Source organism: Osmerus mordax, chromosome 27, assembly GCF_038355195.1.
Source record: "Osmerus mordax isolate fOsmMor3 chromosome 27, fOsmMor3.pri, whole genome shotgun sequence".
NCBI classification, from domain to species: Eukaryota; Metazoa; Chordata; class Actinopteri; order Osmeriformes; family Osmeridae; genus Osmerus; species Osmerus mordax.
In genome coordinates this window covers 3,419,498-3,440,567 of record NC_090076.1, presented here as the reverse complement: position 1 = coordinate 3,440,567, position 21,070 = coordinate 3,419,498, and the positions used below count along the sequence as shown (strand labels likewise).

Here is a 21,070-nt window from a genome sequence, read left to right as displayed (position 1 = left end):
CCTCGGCGCCCCTCGTGCCCATGGAGGAGCCACTGCACACCCTGGCTTCCGCAGTAGCTGTTCTGTCAGCAGGTAGGCCTTACATCCCTTCGGGGGCTGACATTACCCCCCGCTTAAGATCCCACATCCTGCAAGGCAGGAATATCAATTTGATTCGTCTGATCCTCCCCTCGCCCGAGTGTGACGCGAGCGTCTCCTCCAGCGATCAGTACAGCACGGTGCTCCGTTCTGCTGACCCCAGGTTGGCAAGGGACCTGTCTATCGGGGAGTTTCTGGTAGCTTTCGGGATATTCCGCGATGTGGTGTGCTCCGTGTTTCCCCTTAGATGGCAGGAACTAGACGGCTACATGGCTCTGATTGGGGACCTGAATCTGCGCTACGGGAGAAACCTGTTCTACCAGTACCACAAAGAGTTTTCGAGCAAGGCTGCTCTCTACGTTTCCCGCTCGAACGTGTTGCTGGACTGGTCCGTGCTGGATACCGAGCTGCTGGTTATGCTGGTCGGGGGCTCCCAGGCCGTGTCTTGCGGCACGTGCGGCGGCTTGGGGCATGCTGCTCCTCTCTGTCGACTGGTTCCGTTTCTCCCGGGGGATCCCGGGGCCCAGCATCGCGCTCGCGGGCTTGGTGCTGCCATCGGAAAGGCTAACGTGGACGTTCGTGGCCGCAAGCGGCTGTCAGGAAGCCCATCCGTGGTCGGTGTGTCCACGTCGGGGCCGCCCTCAGCGAGGGCGTCGTGGTGGTCCGAACTAACGGCCGAGCACCCTTCCACTCCAATAAATGTGTCTGCACTGGCTTTCGAACTCTCGTCCCATCCCGATTCCGTGTTCGTTGATCACCTACTCACGGGGCTGACTCAAGGTTTCAGGGTGGGGGTTTCATGTCCATTGTCATCTTCACTTGTTTTGAGCAATCTCCAGTCAGCAGTGCGGGAGCCAAGTGTCGTTTCCCAGCTGCTGGCCAGAGAGTGCTGTAAACGCTACGTGATAGGCCCGTTCGACTCGTCCCCTTTTCCACTGTTTCGCAGTAGTCCCCTCGGCGTCGCTACGCGGAAGTATTCCGGTAAGAAACGTCTTATCCTGGACCTGTCTGCTCCGCGCTCCGGTCTGATTCCCGGCATTAACGGGCTTATTCCCCTCGAGCCTTTTTCGCTTCACTATGCCACCGTGGACCACGCCATTAAGCTCATAAAGCTGGCGGGGTCCGGTGCCTGGCTTTCCAAAGCAGACATCACTGACGCGTTCAAGATCGTCCCCGTTCACCCGTCCCAGTGGCACTTGCTCGGGATGAAATGGGATAACCGGTTCTATTTCGCCGTGCGTCTCCCGTTCGGGAGCAGGAGCAGCCCCTCCATTTTCAACCGGGTTTCCGAGGCCCTTTGTTGGATCCTGTTAAACCGGGTCCGGGTCCCCGCGTTGCTCCACCTCTTAGACGATTTTCTCTTGGTGGATCCTCCGTCCGATGCGTCCGGCGCTTCCCTGCTGCTGTTGAAAAATCTGTTCCGCGGACTGGGCGTTCCCCTTTCCGACGAGAAAACTCTCGGGCCGGCCACTCGCCTGGAGTTTCTGGGCATCACGCTGGACACGGTAGAGATGAAGGCTTCCCTGCCGGTTGAGAAGCTCGAGCGAGCTTGCAGCACGGCCCGGTCGCTCGTGGCGTCTTCCGTCATGTCCAAGCGGCAGCTGCTGTCTCTCCTCGGGCACTTCAATTTCGCCATGCGCGTGATTCCCCAGGGCCGCTCGTTCATCTCCCGGTTGCTCGTTCTGGCGTCTTCCGTGTCTGGTTTGCTCGATCCAGTGTGCTTGGACGAAGGTTGCCGGTCCGACTTATCGTTCTGGTTGCAATTGCTCGAGGGTTGGAACGGCGTGTCGTTCTTTTACGACGACGTTGTTCGGTCTTCGGACTCTCTGCGGTTTTTCACCGACGCCGCGCCGTCCGTTGGTTTTGGGGGGTTCTATCAGGAGCAGTGGTTCGCCAGCCCGTGGCCCCATGACTTCGCCGCGCCCGGTGCCTCTTCCGCCCTGTACGAAATCTACCCCGTAGCGGTCGCTTGTTACCTGTGGGGCCAGTCGTGGCGTCGTAAGCGCATAGCTGTGTTGTGCGACAATCAGGCTGTGGTGAGCATCATAAATAAGGGGCGCTCTAACTGCCCACGCATAATGTCATTCATGAGACGCATCACTTGGCTCTCCGTTACTCATAATTTCATCCTCACAGCACGTCACGTGCCGGGCCACGATAATGTGATAGCTGATTCCCTGTCCCGTTTCAATTTTCAGGTGTTCAGGGATCTGTGCCCGTACGCCAGCCAGTGGCCCTTGGCCGCCCCCCCCCCTCGCGTCACTGGTCCTAGATTAGAAGAGCACTCCTTGCAGGCATATTTAGAGGTAGCCAAGGGTTATATGAGGAAGGGGTTGGCTGCTTCTACCCTTCGATCGTACGATTTCGCCTGGAGAACGTACGCTATGTTCTGTCTGTCTTTGTCTGTCCCGCTGGTACCCGTGTGTGTTAACGTGGTGTGTGCTTTTGTGTGTCACTGCACTGATGTTCGCCACTTCCAGCCACGCTATATTAAAGGTCTGGTTGCGGGTATTCAATTCAATGCCAGATGCCATGATCCTTCGTTCCCCAGCCTTTTCACTAATCCCGCAGTCAAACTCCTGTTCAAAGGCATAGGCAAAGCTTTCCCCGCTAAGGTGGACGATAGACTCCCTTTCACTCTGTCTATTCTGCACGCCATGCTCTCGGTGCTCAGACGCGGTTGCTTTTCCCCCTACATCGATTCCCTCTAAGATTGCACGTTTTTAATGGCTTTCTATGGGTTCTTACGGTGCGGGGAATTCACAACTCGGGCAAACGTGTTCAATCCTGCCACTGATGTGTGTTTTTCTGACTTAACGTTTCACCCTGATTTCTTCATTCTGCTTCTCAAACATTCCAAAAACCGGAGGCTCTTGCTCAATCATCATTGCTAACACGGGTGGTCCTTTCTGTCCTTTCTTATCCATGCTGAGGTACGTAAAGAGGAGGTGCCCTTCCGATCCACTCTCCCCCCTCTTCTTAACCCCTAGCAATAATCCTATGTCACAATCCTGGTTCAGCCACCATCTAGCACAGGTCGTAGCCAAATGCAACTTTCCCCCTGGACGGTATTCAGGCCATTCATTTAGAATAGGCGCTGCAACGTCCGCTGCTTTGCAAGGGGTGTCCACTGCGTCTCTGCAGCAGCTGGGCCGCTGGTCTTCATCAGCATACTCTTCGTACGTCCGTCCAGATTCTGCTGCCATCATCGAGGCCCAAAGATCGCTACGGCCCTAACGGCTCTCTGTGAGTACTTGCAAACAACTGGTGGTCGGTGTTGTTGCTGTGTCTCTCGTTAAACTGTCTCGTGTTTACAGGCTCGATGCTACCGTTGCCTGCGGATACAGCGACTTGATTTCTGTATGCACAGAGGGTCCCTGGTTCCTGCCTCTCTTGCTAGCACAAGTCACGAGGGCGTCGGTCCTCCTACCAACAAAGGCTCACGTGCACTCCAGCCGGCAAAGGCTGCTCACACACTCAAGGGTTCGGCCCGGTAGCCTACATAGGGTCATCAGTACGCGGGGACGTCGGTCCTCCAGCCGGCACAGGCTGTTCACATAGACTCAAGGGCGTCAGCCCTATAGCACACTTAGACTCACGTACGCGGGGACGCCGGTCCCCCAGCCAGCGCACAGGCTGTCACATAGACTCAAGGGCGTCGGCCCTCTAGCCTACATAGGTCACGTACACGGGGACGCTGTCCTCCAGCCGGCACAGGCTGTTCACATAGACTCAAGGGCGTCGGCCCACTAGCCTACATAGGTCATGTACGCGGGGACGTCGGTCCTCCAGCCGGCTCAGGCTGTTCACATAGACCCAGGGCGTCGGCCCTCTAGCCGACCAAAGCCGCAAAGGCTATCACATTCACTCCTGAGGGCGTCGGGCCTCAGCCAGCCTAGGCAAACACCGACAGCATGAGGGGGTCGGCCCTCTAGCACATAACTCATTCATGCACTAGGGCATCGGCCTCTGGCCAGGAGGCTACTGCCTACAATCATTGCTGCTCTTTCCTTTGGGTTCTCGGTATAGGAACATGTCTACGGATCTGTCCGTGCATGGCTTGCCACCTCCTGCGGGTTCCTGCCCGGGTATGTATGCTTTTAGCCTAGGTCCTTCTGTACGCTCTCGTACTGATCACGGTCGCTCCGATCGGTGCGGTGCACCCATGTCGGTCGCTTTCCGTGTTGTGTTTTGTGTTGCTTATTCCCCAGCGGTTCATAGTTCCTTCCTGTTGGTGAGTATGTTTTCTTTTTGTTCTGGTCTTAACTTCCTACCTTTTTTACTTTTGGGGGATTCTTCTTCGGGCGTTGGACAGGCGCCCTCTGATCTATGTAATTCCCCGTGGGGTTCAAGCTCCAAACACCATAGTACATTTATTAGTCTGTAATAAACATCTTTCACTCATCCAAGGTCTCTCCTGATTGAAATGAAGCTTGCGCAAGTTCAGTCAGGCAAGACCGATCTCTGCACTCGGGCTTAATCGTAGTGTACACTACTCACTCCCCCCGCTAAGAACGCCATACCGTCCCCCGTTCCTGGGTCGGGCGGTCACTGGGGTTCAGGTCGATTAGCGCTCCCGCTATCAATTAATGGTGTCACATGATCCGTGCCTTTAAATATGATTCTCTCCCTGTGTAGTTTGTCCATGCTATCAAGTGCGCGACCCTCCACCACCCCGTCACCGCCCGCTTCCGTCTCAGTCTTCGGCTCGATTGGTCGTCGGCTGCCGCCACCGCCACCAGTGTCTGGACTCCGTGGGGGATTCTTCTTCGGGCGTTGGACAGGCGCCCTCTGATCTATATAATTCCCCGTGGGGTTCATGCTCCAAACACCATAGTACATTTATTAGTCTGTAATAAACATCTTTCACTCATCCAAGGTCTCTCCTGATTGAAATGTTAGTGTATTTTTAAGTAACAATATTTTGCTATACTTTTAATGTAAATATATACATTTTAATTTTGCCATTGTCTTTCTGTCTGTCTTTCCTGTCATTCAGAAATACAGAAAAAAACACGTATAATTTACAGAAAAAGTACTGTAATTTAATCTTTTGATTAAATGATACGGTTGGTGTTCCTGTAGATGGGATATCATACGTATTGCCTCCTCCAGCAACCACTCTTAAACACGTCTTACAAGTTGTATTTCCTTCATCCGTGGCCATCTTAATGTTGTTGGTACCCCAAAAATTCCCATACTGCAGGGAAAGGTTCCAGGGGTGCACCTCCTTCGGCTATTCTATACACCTGGTGGTGACTGACTGCATGCTCACACAAACCGGAGGGTTACTTTCTCCGCTGAGTAAAAGTTGAGGGATTCCTGCACTTTCCGTCTTTGACGAGACATAAAAAAAAAAAATGCTCATACCACAACAACGGTATGTCAGAAAATTTGAGAGGTATTGAAATTGTGACTTTTTCAAACCGTGGTATACCTTGAAACCGGACTATGCCTAGTCTCCTGGCAATGCAGTTACCCTTACAACCATGAACGGTAATCCCCCCCCATTTTTTTTTTTACTAATGAAGAGGTCTAACCTAGAAGTGCTAGTAGTGTAGCCTATTAGTTTGGAACTTCTAAGCTAGAAGCTACGATCTCTGCTTGCTCAGTTTATCCTGTTCTCAAATGTTTGCTCCCTGAACAATAAATTGGACTGTGGCTTGTGTGTTTACATCAACATGAATTTGCACTCAACAGAAAATGGGGCTTAAACTCCATGCTACTTTCTAATTAGGCTACTGCTCATCGCTGGTGGAGTTTATGTGTTCACACTTTTAGTTCGGTTCTCTTAGATCTCTTGGTCCGGTCCATAAAATGTAATTATAGCCTAGAGCAGGGGTCCCCAAACTATGGCCCGTCCACGCATTTGGACCGGCCGTCTGAACAATGCCAGAGACTGTATTATAATAAATTTTAAAAAAATCACACTGATTAATATGCATAAGTAAGTTTTTTTTTTTTTTTTTTAAGCAATTCATATGAAAAAGGTAATTACGATTACGATATAATTACGATATAATAATTCTGTTTTAATAGGATATATATCCCATGATATGTACGGATGTACGGTGCATAACAAAATAATAAACTAATCTAGCATAATAAATACATTTAAAATCATAATACAATCTCCACAATAATACTGGTAGTCACTCCGGACCATGTAATTTTCTTTTACAGACCGACCCGGCCCCACATTAAAGAAAGGAAAAATGATCTGGCCCTCGCAGAAAAAAGTTTGGGAACCCCTGGCCTAGAGTCTTGGTTCGCTAACAGAGTAATAGCATCAAAATTCGTTTTCCTCGAGCCAAACTTGCCAAGTTTGAACACGCTTAGATGCAGACTATTTTATTTACCACTAATCCGCTCCCACCTCGGCTAGGCTACTAAAACCACATCTCTGTTATGCTATTCCCCGCAAACAGTAAGCTAATTTGAGTAAGCTAGAGCTACACCGTTGAAAGGAAATTTTGAGACCAAATGCATTGATTCACGACACGATCGATCATTAGGGGGGATGGTATCGCATCTTTGAAAGATGCATCCACGGGTTACCACCTCAATAAAAAAGTCCTGTGCACAATGCAGTAGGCTACCTAAGATTAGCCTACCGTATTTCTTCGAATAAACGCTGCAGCGTTTATTACACAATGATCATTTTTGGTGTGGCGTTTATTCGAGGGCGGCGTTTAATTAGTAAGAGAGATTTTGAGAATTGCTGCTGTAGTGTGACCATAGACAAACAAAGAATAGACAAGGAGGTCAAACACAAAGCCTAGTATAAAATTGAAGCCGCGCGTGTGTCTACTGTGTAGAAATCTGAAGCAGCATGCCGAAATGTTCTTACACTTTAGCTTTCAAACAGAAATCTGTGCAGAAAGCACTCACCTGTAGCAACAGATCTGTAGCACGCGAACTTGGGGTTGATGAAAGGCGAATTCGAGGGGTGAAGTCAGCTACCTCGCTATATTGTACGCTACACTTGTGATTTACTTGTGTAATAAATACTGTGTTTTAATTTAACCAATTAAATAACCGTTTTTAGATTTTTTTTATTTTTTTTATGGGCGGCAGTTGTGTAGGGTCTAGGCAGGATGATACCAGCAGAACCAGCAGGGGGTGTAAAAGGGACAGGGACCAGGCCGTGGCCGTAACAAGGTTAAGATAAATATTGAAGTCACTCATTGTTGCAATTACATGTTAGCTTGTTAAAGTATTTCAAAATTGTAAACGTAGGCTTTGACTGTGTCCCTGTTGTTATGGTTACTTATTTCACTTTGTACAGGCTCATACTATGGAGCCATCGCAATCATTTATTTCTGTGGCTAGATAGTTAGTGTAGGTGGTTAAATATTGTGTATTAACATGAATCAAATTATGTCAATACCATTGAATTACAGTTATTTGACTCTATGGGTTAAATCAGAGCAAGAATGGTCAAAGTAAGGTTAAATGAAATAAACATTTAATAACATGCAAATGATTGAAATCTATTACAAGGCAAACATGTTACAAAATGAAGGTTTGTACATTTTATTTTTGGTTCACTCCTACAACTGTAAAATATTTGACTGATAGAATACAGCCACAAGGTTGGATGCTGTGTCTGTGCATAAATCACCCATATTCATTCCGTCAGTTTATTTCAATATTAATTTCAAGCTTCAATTAAAACTTACTGTGTGCTCCGCCCACTTTCGATTTAAGACCCGGCCATTCCAAGTTTGGATATACAGATAATGTAGTTGGTGATACAGATAATGGTGTACTCGCTCATCCCTACTTTGATTTTTTTTTTCTTTCTCAGAATGGAACCACAGCACTGATGGTAGCCTCCTTCAGTGCCCACTATGATTGTGCCAGGGAGCTGATCATGCAGGGAGCAGACATCAACCTGCAGAGAAAGGTGTGGTAAACAAACTATGTATTCAAATCACAACATTTAATTTAGATCTTTCCCTATCCAAATCACATTTTATATCCAAGGTCGTGTGTGTTTCTACAGACAGGCTCCACTGCTCTCTTCTTTGCTTCTCAGCAAGGACACAATGAAATTGTGAAGCTTCTTTTTGAGTTTGGTGCCTCTACTGAATTACAGACTAAGGTATGCTTTGTCTAACTCAGAGTTAACATCAAACACAGTGTTTTTGCAGAAAATGCTACATTAATGACATCCCACTTCAAAAAGCTGCATTTCATTTACAACATGTAAATATGATGATAAAACATGTTCACTAGTGCAAACTGAAGTTTGCACTAGTGAACTAGGTGTCATTAAATTGTAGCTTTTTGGGGGCTAGTCTGCATTATCTAAATGAAAGTATAACTTTTCACAATCAATCCAAACCGTCAATATTGCTAGCAATACTGTACATTGCTTGCTGGCACAGCTTGCTGCTAGTACAACTTTGACCTAGCAACCACTATTGGCCGATGGGCAAAATGTATATGGCAAAAATTATGCATTTCTTTTTGTATGTGTTTTATCTTGTATTTGTCTGTCTTTTGCTATGTTTTGTATTGTGCTATGGACCATTTTTTGCGTGTCCGGAATAAATAAATAATAATAATAATAAATATAGCTGCAAGCAGTAATGAGGTAGCCAAGCAGTCAAATGACCCGGAAAACATTTTAGACATCCTCAGAAGAGGATTACGAGTACATGCAACAAGTTTGTTGTGAATCCATCAAAGATTTACGAGAGATACGACCCAACTTCCTGTTTGCCGGCTTAACTGCACATTTTGATTGGCTGTACCGGGCAAACGGTTTTGACAATCAAAAAACCATGTGATATATTTTGTGAGGCTTGGTCTGAAGATAATCTCTGCCAAATTTGGTGAAGATAGGACACACTTTGTAGGAGGAGTAGAGAAAAAACTTTTTTTCAGTAATAAAAAATGGCGGCCGTCGGCTGTTATCACAAGTTATCATGTGTCACACATGGGATGTCCCAAGATGTCATGAGACAAAGGAATCACTTAATAAAAGCAAACAAATCAATAGTTATCGGCCAAAACAAATTTTTGCTTCCCACGGCCACTCTCAGTAGTCGCATGACACCGAATTGTTTGGACATCCTCGGAAGAGGGTTCTGAGTCATCATACCAAGTTTGGTGTTGATTTCTCAAGGATTTGCTGAGATATGACCCAACTTCCTGTTTGGTGTCTTTGCTGCCGAATTTGATTGGCTGTACCGGAAAAACGTTTTTGAAAATCAAAAATCCTGTCAACATTTTTAGCGAGGGTTGCTGTGATGATGATGTGTGCCAATTCTGGAGAATATTTGACAACAATTGGAGGAGAAGCGAAAAAATGTTTTTTCTTAAAATTCTAAATCGGAAAATCGAAATTTACGTCAACATTGTTGACAATGTGTTGAACTCGTCTTGATCAAGGGAATCAACGGTACCTCATTTTTGAAAATCGGTCATACTGTTCAAAAGTTATATGTGTAAACATAAGTCCAACTTTGACCCGTTGGTGGCGCTAGAGTGCTCGAATGGGAGACACAAACCTTGGTGAAAATAAAGAGGGGACTGTCCTTAAAGAGTGTGCCAAATTTCACAACTTTTTACCATACGGTTCCAGGGGCTGCCATAGACTCCAATGGGAGAGAAAGATTAACTAGAGAGGGTACAATTTCTGTCCGTCCCCTTAAGTTTTTCCATTCTAGTGATATTGTCAAGCATTTAGCCTACTCATATTGCATAATTCATTAAGAACACCCTTTGAAACAAGCGAACCCCCTTTGAAACAAGCTACTGTAACAACGTTGTAACTGGCAGTATTTCAGATGGAATCACGATTCAAACAGTACCGTCTGCTAACTGAAAATATGCCCCCCAAAACGTAAATAAGTTTGACATTAATTTAGGGGAAAATGGCTGATTCAAAAGAAGTTTGCTAGAGGCAAGCTAGCTGCTTCACTGATTCAGTCAGGTGGCTGAGCGGTTAGAGAATCGGGCTAGTAATCAGAAAGTCACTGGTTCGATTCCCGTCTGTGCCAAATGACGTTGTGTCCTTGGGCAAGGCACTTCACCCTACTTGCCTCGGGGGGAATGTCCCTGTACTTACTGTATGTCGCTCTGGATAAGAGCGTCTGCTAAATGACTAAATGTAAAGTGCCGGAAATTAGAATGTTTCTTTTGACATAAAGTTGTCTGAGGCTATCTCTAAGGGAGAGCCCGGACACCCTGCGGAGAAAACTCATTTTGGCCGCTTGTATTCGCGATCTCGTTCTTTCGGTCACTACCCACAGTTCGTGACCATAGGTGAGGGTAGGAACGTAGATCGACTAGTAAATAGAGAGCTTTGCCTTTCCACTCAGCTCCTTCTTCACCATGACGGACCGATGCAGAGCCCGCATCACTGCGGACGCCGCACCGATCCGCCTGTCGATCTCGTGCTCCATTCTTCCCTCACTCGTGAACAAGACCCCGAGATACTTGAACTCCTCCGCTTGGGTCAAGATCTCCTCCCCGACCCGGAGATTGCACTCCACCCTTTTCCGGTCGATAACCATTGCCTCAGATTTGGAGGTGCTGATTCCCATCCCAGCCGCTTCGCATTCGGTTGGGAACCGCTCCAGTCAGAGCTGAAGGTCACGGCCCAATGAAGCCATCAGGACTACATCATCCGCTAAAAGCAGCGACACGATCCTGAGGTCACCAAACCGGAACCCCTGAACGCCCTGGCTGCGCCTAGAAATTCTGTCCATATAAGTTATGAACAGAATCGGTGACAAAGGGCAGCCCTGGCGGAGTCCAACCCTCACCGGGAACAAGTTCGACTTACTGCCGGCAATGCGGACCAAACTCTGGCACCGGTCGTACAAGGACCGGACAGCCACGATCAGGGAATCCGGTACCCCGTACTCCTGGAGCACCCCCCACATTAGCCCCAGAGGGACACGGTCGAACGCCTTTTCCAAATCCACAAAACATGTGTAGACTGGTTGGGCGAACTCCCATGCACCCTCCAGGACCCTGCCGAGGGTGTAGAGCTGGTCCACAGTTCCACGGCCAGGACGAAAACCACATTGCTCCTCCTGAATCCGAGGTTCGACAATCCGACGGACTCTCCTCTTCAGAACCCCTGAATAGACTTTCCCAGGGAGGCTGAGGACTGTGATCCCCCTAAAGTTGGAGCACACCCTCCGGTCCCCCTTTTTAAAGAGGGTCTGCCAGGTAAGGAGGCACTGTCCCCGATGTCCACGCGATGTTGCAGAGTCGTGTCAACCAAGACAGCCCTACAACATCCAGAGCCTTAAGGAACTCCGGGCGGACCTCATCCACCCCAGGGGCCCTGCCACCGCGGAGCTTTTCAACCACCTCGGCGACCTCAGCCCCAGATATAGAAGGGCCCCCCCCGATGTCCCCAGACTCTGCCTCCACGTCGGAAAGCGTGTTGGTGGAATTAAGGAGGTCTTCAAAGTATTCCTTCCACCGATCCAGGACGTCCCCCATCGAGGTCAGTAGCGCACCATCCCCACCATATACAGCGTTGACAGTGCACTGCTTCCCCCTCCTGAACCTTTTTGAAGCCGTTCGGAAGTCATTCTCTATGGCCTCGCCGAACTCCTCCCACGCCCGGGTTTTTGCCTCCGCGACCGCCAAAGCCGCATTCCGCTTGGCCTGCCGGTACACATCAGCTGCCTCTGGAGTCCTACCAGCTAATAAAGTCCGATAGGCCTCCTTCTTCAGCTTGACGGCATCCCTCACCTCCGGCGTCCACGCCCGGGTCCGAGGGTTACCGCCGCGACATGCACCGACCACCTTGCGTCCGCAGCTCCGGTCAACCGCCTCAACAATGGAGGCCCGGAACATGGCCCATTCGGACTCAATGTCCCCGGCCCCCCCCGAGACATGGTCGAAGCTCTCCCGGAGGTGGGAGTTGAAGCTCCTTCTGACAGGGGATTCTGCCAGCCGTTCCCAGCAGACCCTCACATTACGTTTGGGCCTGCCAGGCCTGACCTGCGTCTTCCCCCACCATCGTAGCCAACTCACCACCAGGTGGTGATCAGTTGACAGCTCCGCCCCTCTCCTCACCCGAGTGTCCAAGACATTCGGCCTCAGATCCGACGACACAACTACAAAGTCTATCATCGAACTGAGACCTCGGGTGTCCTGGTGCCAAGTGCACATATGGACACCCTTATGCTTGAACATGGTGTTCGTTATGGACAAGCCGTGTCTAGCACAGAAGTCCAACAACAAAACACCGCTCGGGTTCAGATTGGGGGGGCCGTTCCTCCCAATCACGCCCCTCCAGGTCTCACTGTCATTGCCCACATGCGCATTGAAGTCCCCCAGGAGGACGAGGGCATCTCCGGGAGGAGCGCTTTCCAGCACCCCCCCCCCCCAGAGACTCCAAAAAGGGTGGGTACTCTGCGCTGCCGTTTGGTGCGTAAGCACAAACAACAGTGAGGACCCGTCCCCCCACCTGAAGGCGGAGGGAGGCTACCCTCTAGTCCACCGGGGTGAACCCCAACGTACAGGCGCCGAACCGAGGGGAAACAAGTATTCCCACCCCAGCTCGACGCCTCTCACCGAGGGCAACTCCAGAGTGGAAGAGAGTCCAGCCCCTCTCAAGGAGACTGGTTCCGGAGCCGATGCTGTGCGTCGAGGCGAGGCCGACTATATCTAGCCGGAACCTCTCTACCTCGCGCACCAGCTCCGGCTCCTTTCCCGCCAGCGAGGTGACGTTCCATGTCCCTAGAGCTAGCTTCTGCAGCCGAGGATCGGACGGCCAAGGTCGCCGCCCGTCTCACACTGCACCCGACCCCCATGACCCCTCCTGTGGATGGTGAGCCCACTGGAAGAGGGTCCCACGTTGTCTCTTCGGGCTGTGCCCGGCCGGGCCCCATGGGAAAAGGCCCGGCCACCAGGCTCTCGCCATCGAGCCCCACCCCCGGGCCTGGCTCCGGGGGGGGGGGCCCTGGTGACCCGCTTCCGGGCAGGGGCAACTGGGAAACATTGTTCGTTTTCTTCATGGTAGGTTTTTGAGCCACGCTTTGTCTGGTCCTTTGCCTAGAACCTGTTTGCCTTGGGTGACCCTACCAGGGGCATAAAGCCCCCAACAACATAGTTTCCAGGATCACTAGGACACGCAAACCCCTCCACCGCGGTAAGGTGGTGACTCAGGGAAGTTTTACACAAATCACTAAAATATGCCGACCCGCTTGCTGTCTTTGCAATTGCCATATCTTTAAAACACTGCCCTCCTTATGATTTTTGGTGTAGAATGGACCCTGGTACAAAATTAAGAAAATACTCATCAGACGCAGATCGACAACAGCTGCCGCAATTGTCAACGGAGGCTGACGGGGCTCTCACGTAGCAAACAAATCAAAGTTTTTACAGCAACCTACATTACAATCTTCTTCTAAAATCGTCTTCATAATAGTCCTATCGTCATAACATTGCCATCCTTCTGTTTTTTGGTGTAGAATTGACCGAACTATTAAATTACAAAAATACTACTATGACGCTTTCTAGCATGGCTGCCGCCTAAGACTAGGCGGTCTCTTGGGCGACCCGCACTAGTTCAAATTACAAAGACTTTCACGACCTAAATCAAAAATCCGAGATCGCAGTTCCACTCTAAATTTTTTATCCAAGCTCCAGCTCAAACTTGCGTGCTAGAACGTTTCTATCAAGTTGTATCCATGCGTCGTTGCTAACGTGTGCGGATGTTGTGACGTAGAGTACCCTTTGTTGACAGAAGGCACTTTTTGCCACAAAAACATAATTTCAACTTAAACCATGCAACGGAACGTAAATAAAAATACAAGCAACGCAATCGCTAACAAGACAAACCTTTTGACACTGGCATTGTCTATGTAGTCCAAATATTGAGGGATCCTTAGGGGTGGGAAAATAAATAATAATAAATATATATGAGAGACAACAATGGTTGTGCTCGCCGAAGGCTTGAGCACACCCAATAAGAAAAGATAGAAACACTTAAGTGGCTCCGCAGCTTTGCTGCTTGGCCACCAAATAAAGCTGCAAGCAGCAATGGCGGATTCCTCCAAAACATTGCAAACCATTGAAAAATTTATATTCTTCACTAATTGTCACTGTATAGAAAAATCCATGCTGCAGACTTACTAATGGGATACCAAATCTGAAATGCAATACCATCAAGATCCACAAGGGCCTTTGCTTCAAGCCAAGGAGTGAAGGGTGGGGGCTTGGTCAGCCCACCCATTCCAAAAAGCCTTGTATCTTTGTGCTTCAGGGCGTGGCCTGTAGCGCCACCTACGGGAAAAGTTGGCCCATTTGTGGTGTGGTAGTTACTCTTGGTCTATTCTATCATTGTTTCAGTATTTGGAGAACTTTTTACCATTGCATACAAAATCGGAAATGCAATGACACCATTGTCCTCAAGGGCCTATGCTAAGAACCAAGGAGTGTGCGTCTCGCTGAGCTCGCGCGTGTGTCAAGGGAAAGGCTGAGTGTGTGAGAATGTGGAGCGCGCGCTGAGGAGCAAGGGGAGACATTTCATTGGAAATATCCCTAGCATTTAGCCAAGCATGCATATTTCAAATATTCACAATAAATCTATTTTTCATCTTACAGTCAACCTTTTCTCAGATTTGTGTACGAAACATTCTCAAGAGTCTTCATATTAACTTGTGATTGAATCAGAGTATCAGTTTTGGACCGGCGGATGTGTAAAGCATTGTTTTAGCGTTAGCGATCCAGGGTTCCCGCGGGGTCTTAAAAAGTCTAAAATTCTGAACTTTAAATTTAAGGCCTTAAAACGTCTTAAAAACTGCCATATTTTCATCCGAGGTCTTAAATTTCATTTAGTCAGGTCTAAAAAAGGTTTTACCCTCGTTCATTTCCAGAACCGCTGGCCGCAGAAAGTTATGACAAAGTAGCAAAACAATATTGAGTCGCAGCCTACAAAGCGGAGCTCTACAAACGAAACCAGCAGAATGCTGCCCTCAGAACGTTGGTTCGGTGTGTTTTAACGCTAGTTCTTTCTGGGGGATATTGGTGTTGGTATGTACACGGTGTTAAAACTACAAATTCTGTTATAAATGCAATACCTGCCCGCGAAATATGTCTGCGCTTCCTCAGAGTTTGTTAAAGTTTGGCTACGTGTGGAAAATGGGAAAATGTACTTTCAACGAGACATGGCTAGATCACAGCGATTTCCGCTGTTGGTTACAAGCGGTACCCAGCTCCAGGTACAAGGCTTGCTGCAAACTTTGCCCAAAAAATATTCAAAAATTACTAATGTGATTGTTTTATGATGACTGAATTCATTGAAATAAAATGTTTTTTTTCAGAATTTCTTTGATTTGAATATTTTTGGGGGTAATGCGTTGTGTAGGTCTTAAATTTGACTTTCTGAAACCTGCAAGAATCATTGGTTAATCATGTTCCAACCAATCGCCTTCGGTGAGGCTCTCTTTCCTCCTTGGCTCATTTTGTGAATGCACTTTCAATCAAAGAAGGAGAAAAGCATAAAAGTTTTGAATTGGGGGAGCTGTTTCTCAGATTTAAATTTAGTTTAAAATGGTACTATTGCAGCTTTAAACAGAAGCCAATAACTGTTGTTACATTGTTTTATTGTATCATCTTATCCCTCTGAGTTGACATGGAATTATGGAAAAATGGATTGACTGCTCAAGGTAACTGAGTTTTGAGTAGTATTGAAAAAAATAAATAATAGTGCAGTCAATAATACATTTCTATCCAAATAATAAACACAGCTCATGCTAAATTTCCTATCTCAGATGGAAGATTGCACGAGAGTTGAGGAGGACTGCAACAGTCCACAAACTGATGTGTGTGGGAAAGCGAGTAGGGAGCGTGCATATAAAAGGTGCTGGACAACTGAATCACAAAGAACCCAAACATGGGAATTTATTGAAAGGACACAAGGATGTGGTTCCACAAAGGGGAGTGACCAACGAACAGGTGGAATACAGGGGAGTGGACCATGCAAACGTCAAATCAAAGAACTCGGTAGCCTGCCTGACCCAATACTAACTTAGTCGCTAATCTATCTACTACAGAAAAAAGTAACAACTGTTTGTGTGGCTGGCGTGTAGTGCTGTGCCGACTACACCACCTAGTTTTTAAGTCTAGGAACTTATTTTGGGGTTCTGATAGGGAGGAACAGCGTGTACACAACCAAAGGAAATCAGACAACAACAATTACTATAGAATATCGTATTTTAATATATAAAAGGTTCATAAATGTATTTCTAAAAGTCTTTAAGCCTCTAAGGGAGACAGCGTCGGGACACGTCCTTGCAGCATCGTCCAGTGTCCGTGCGGTTTGCCTGGATTCAATCGCACCTTCTCCTGGGTAGACTATTGTTCTCGTCCTCACTGAGTCGTCCGGGTGTACTGTTAGCCGCAGTTCCCCCTCTGTAATCCTTTGGAATCTAGTTTTGTAGGATTTCTTAACTTCGCCCGTGATACTCACCCGATCGCTTCTGTACGCTCCTCTGACAGCTGCGTTCTTCCCTTGACTTCCGCTCGTCTTGTCATCGGCCCACCTAAATTTATATAGGTAGAATTTGGCCAGGTAGCCCGCCCCAACCCCACTCCAATTGGTCCCTTATCTTATTGGCAATTATGCTTGGGTGATTCAGGAGGTGCAGGTCAATGGTTAAAAGAAAAGGTGATACAAATACACGGCAACCAAAAAAAAGTGCATCACAAATCACTGCAAAAGTAATAAATCAATGAAACTAAATATACATATAGAGAATTACTACACAGTCTTGAAATAAATAATGTATATATATATATATATATTTCTCCAGTCAGTAACAAAACACAAAGAGCACAACAATAAAGGAGAACAACTATGTGTCTGAAAATATTTAGGTAAATCAAAGTTCAACGTAACTAGTGTGATCCTACTGTATGGTTCTCAGTAGCTCACAGGTTTTTTTGCGAGGAAAACCAGCATATCAACTTTTGCTGGTTTTAAGGATGAGCAGTGCTAAACAGACGCTCTGAGGGGGAACTTGTGGCTGGTACACAAAGATACTTGCGGGCTATCTTGCAAAGTCCTGGAAAGATGATCTTGTGCACCTTCCACCATGCAAGGGATCGTCCTCTCCATCAATGACAGGGGTCAACAGGTAGCTGTTTAACTCTGCCTCCAGGACATCTTCAAGTCGCACAGGCAAAACAGAAGAGGCCACACTGGTTTTGAAAAAATAGATTAAATTACAGTACTTTGTCTGTAAATAATACGTGTTTTTTTGTATTTCTGAATGACAGGAAATACAGATAGAAAGACAATGGCAAAATGTAAATATTTACATTAAAATTACAGCAAAATATTGTTACTTAGTTTTTTTTACAAATATTAATAACATTTTCACCAAAATGTTCTGTTTAAACACATAATTTCACTTGATCAAACTAGCTATTGTAACAGTTATTTTGCCTATATTTACTTTCATCCCACGGACAAAAAAACTTCTTAATAACTTCTTTGGTTTGGACATAGGAACCTTGAATTGTGGACTGAGCTCGGGTAGTTGACGTCATGCTATCCCAGCATGCACCAGTCAATATCAAAGACTACAAAAGCCTGCAAAGCCTTTTTGGGGCTATCTCGTTGTTTATGATCATTGACCAATGCACTTTTAGTAAAGCTCTCTCTTGGAAGTCGCTTTGGATAAAAGTGTCTGCTAAATGAATAAATGTAAAGACTCCAGAGTAGGACGAAGGAAAGTTGATTAGATAGTTGTGTAGCGGCAATGCTCCTGTTACCCAGAATGCCCCGTGCAGGCTGAAAAGCTACAGAGTTAAAGGTTTAAGCTTAGTTAGATAAGCATTGTTTGGAGTTTTGTTGTTGTGTTCGTTCTGTTTTGATATGTGTAATGTGATGGTCTGTAGTTTGGATAAATTAAGTGTTCACCCTGAGTGTGAATGTTGTCCAGTTAGATGACGATGTAACCTGTCTTATAAGACAAAGGTGCGGCGAGCAATATTCTTCTCCAATTGGTAAAGCTAGCCGACGCTACAGTTGTACATATCTGGATACTGATTACAGCATCTGGATGCTGTATGTTGTGCACACAACTTGTTTTGAATGGACATGTTAAATCGTGATATCTTGTTTTGGCTTTGTTGAATATATCTTTTTAATAAATGCTGTATTTTTACATTGAAGTAAAAAAAAATCGTCATAACATGGGTTTATAATGTGAACGTACACAACGTACATATGTTTGTACAATTAAAAATAGTTTTTTCCCCCGCAAATTTGGTTTATTCAGGATAATAGTACATAATTAAAATTAGAAATGCTGTTTTTGTACAGAGAAGTTCAATTAATAAATGTTGTATTTACCGGCAAAGAACAGCCTGTGATGTAATATCACAGATATATCTTATAAATTTGGTACAGGAAAATTAAATTTATTTTACAGTTAATTAATGTTAATAAATTTTTTTTTTTTTACTGTAATTTAATGGGTTTAATCTGGCGTCCCAGCTGCCAGATTGTTGCTGTTTTTTTACAATGTTTTTTCTTTTAACAGTGTAGTGTCCACGAACAACGCAACATCCAAAAGCTCCTGGGTGGAGGGGTCACTACCGGAAACTTTCCGCCCCTTTGCAACCCTATTTGCGATTATAAAATCTTGTTTTGTCATATTGCGATATTATCGCAAATGCAACTAGAGAGGGTACAATTTCTGGGGAAATTGTAGGGTGTGCTTGCTTGCGTCGGTTGCACAGGGGTCCGTTTTTGAAAGACATTTGTACAACTGATATTTCTGTATATTTTATATAAAAATGCATACTTATTATTTATAAAGATTACATAGATTTAAAAGCATTTTTTTTGCTGCTCATTTACAACTGAAAGTACGAGTGAAGTGTAGAATGAAATAGATGTCTTCTCATTTCCCCTGCAAGAGGCAGCCTCATAGCTGAATCAAAACGAATACATTTGGCAGACCGGTGTAAGAATTGACCTAATCTCTATGACTTAAACGTCATTTTAAGTTTTTCCCTTCTCATGATATTTTCAGGCATTTAGCCTACTCATTGCATTCATTCATTAATAAAGAACCCCCTTTGAAGATTATTCTACGACGTTACCTGGCAGTAGAAGATGGAATCGCGATTCAAACAGTACCATCTGCTAACTGAAAATATGCCCCCCAAAACGTAAATAAGCTTGACATTTATTTAGTGGAAAATCGCTCATTCATAAAAAGCTCACTGGTAGCGATCATTGTCAGTAACAACGCAAAATGTGATATAGCCCTGTGTGGAGAAGCTGCCCCGGTAAATTGTACTACTACGGTACAGTACTAGACTACTGCTGTGTTCGTCTTGGTAGCGATTGCGTTGGTTGAATTGGATTTAACGTTCCGTTGTACGGTTTAGGCTGAAATTAATTATTTTCATGAACAGATTGACAACGTTTAGGCTGTGGCAATGAAGTTCAGGTTAGTAGTTAGATAGACTTTTGATTTACGTAAGGGGAGTGCCGAACATGTTCTGTCGCCGTTTGACTTCCTAAACAGCTGTGTACTGTAGATGTTTTTGTAGTGTGTCTCGCGTAAGCTACAGCATTGCAGTGAGCTACACTGGTTTGAAACCACAGGTAATGGTAATTTCACCAACAAATCGTTTACTAATGTCAGAATAAATCCTACAACGAAAATGTATATGTGAGGAATGTTTATTTTAACGATTGAAAACAGATACATCATAGACCACTGTAGTATGTGTTGCCCGGGCAACACAGGCTAATGTCATGATGCTAATACTTCAGTGAAATAGTAGACTACTGTTTCCGAAAGTAGATATACTTCCTTAATAATATTAGCTTATATTGTACATTACACATCACAATTGTGTGTCATATCACAAAGTAAAATGAGTAAATAGTTATCACCCTGGCCTCTTTGCTTGTGGCGTTTCTGCAGCTGCCTTGCAGTAAAGCTATAGTTAGCCTAGCTATCCCCCAAGTTAACAGATGTGAAACGAATGTTCTGCCAAAGGTAGTCACGCGTGTTTTCGTGACGTTAGTAACGTTAGTAACGTCAGTGACTGTGGCTAGCAAATTAGCCACCGTTAACTTCACTTTTCGCCACAAAAACTTAACTTGAGCCTAAACCATGCAACGGAACGTAAATTCCAATAGAAGCAACTCAATCGCTACCAAGACGAAACTTTTGACACCTAGGTTGTCTATGTAGGCCAAATATTGACTGAGTTTTAGGGGGGCAAAAAAAATAAAAAATAAAAATAATAATATATATGTGAGAGAACAAAGGTTGTGCCCTTGCCGAAGGCAAAGCACACCCAATTAATCGTTCAGCCTTATAGCAGACTACTGTTTTTGAAAGTAGATTCGCTTATTATTAGCTTAATAATATCATCGCATATCATATTGACATTTCACAACTGTGTCTCATATCACAATGTTTCTTTGGATCCCCATCTTGTTGGGCACTCAGTTATGAGGGTGTGCTCAGGAAGTTTGAGCTCCCTCTGTGCCTCAGTCATTGCTGCCTTCTTCTTCCAACTGTGGGAGAAGTGCCCCACCTGCTTCTTGCACAGCCCTATTGCTTTTGACACTGATGATGACACTCTGTCATCTTTGAGCGCATTTTCAATGGCAAGATGTAATCTGTGCCCGAAACACTGGAGCCCGGTCCATTCATTGAGCTGTGCTGCCTTCACCATATTTGTCGCGTTGTCTGTCGTAATGCAGACAAGGTTCTTTTCGAGGAGATCCCAGCTGGCAAGCCCCTCTCTCAGGCCAGCTGCAATATTTTCCCGTGTGGTCGTCTGGGAAGTAGGAAGTTTGAAGGCAGCGAGCATTGAGATCGAAGTCTTCAGTAATAAAATGCACCATAAGACTCTAAGGCTCAGATGTACGGCTTGACCACCTGTCACTTGTAGCAGCGAAAAACTTGTTTACTTTCAGCTCCGCTGCGACTCTCTGTTTGCATTTTATGTACATCTCCGGTATGGC

The 21,070-nt window shown here is 46.1% G+C and overlaps 1 protein-coding gene and 1 long non-coding RNA gene across 2 annotated transcripts in view; both read left to right on the top strand.

Moving 5' to 3' along the window:
• The window catches only part of LOC136936898 (uncharacterized), a 330,204-nt gene that overhangs the window by 241,224 nt on the left and 67,910 nt on the right, over positions 1-21,070 (top strand). The window lies entirely within an intron of this gene.
• Positions 1-21,070, top strand: part of ankrd29 (ankyrin repeat domain 29) — a 97,048-nt gene that overhangs the window by 9,084 nt on the left and 66,894 nt on the right. The window contains exons 3-4 of the mRNA XM_067230169.1: positions 7,889-7,987; positions 8,087-8,185. Of these exons, the coding sequence (XP_067086270.1) occupies positions 7,889-7,987; positions 8,087-8,185 (198 nt within the window). The remainder of the gene's footprint in view (positions 1-7,888; positions 7,988-8,086; positions 8,186-21,070) is intronic.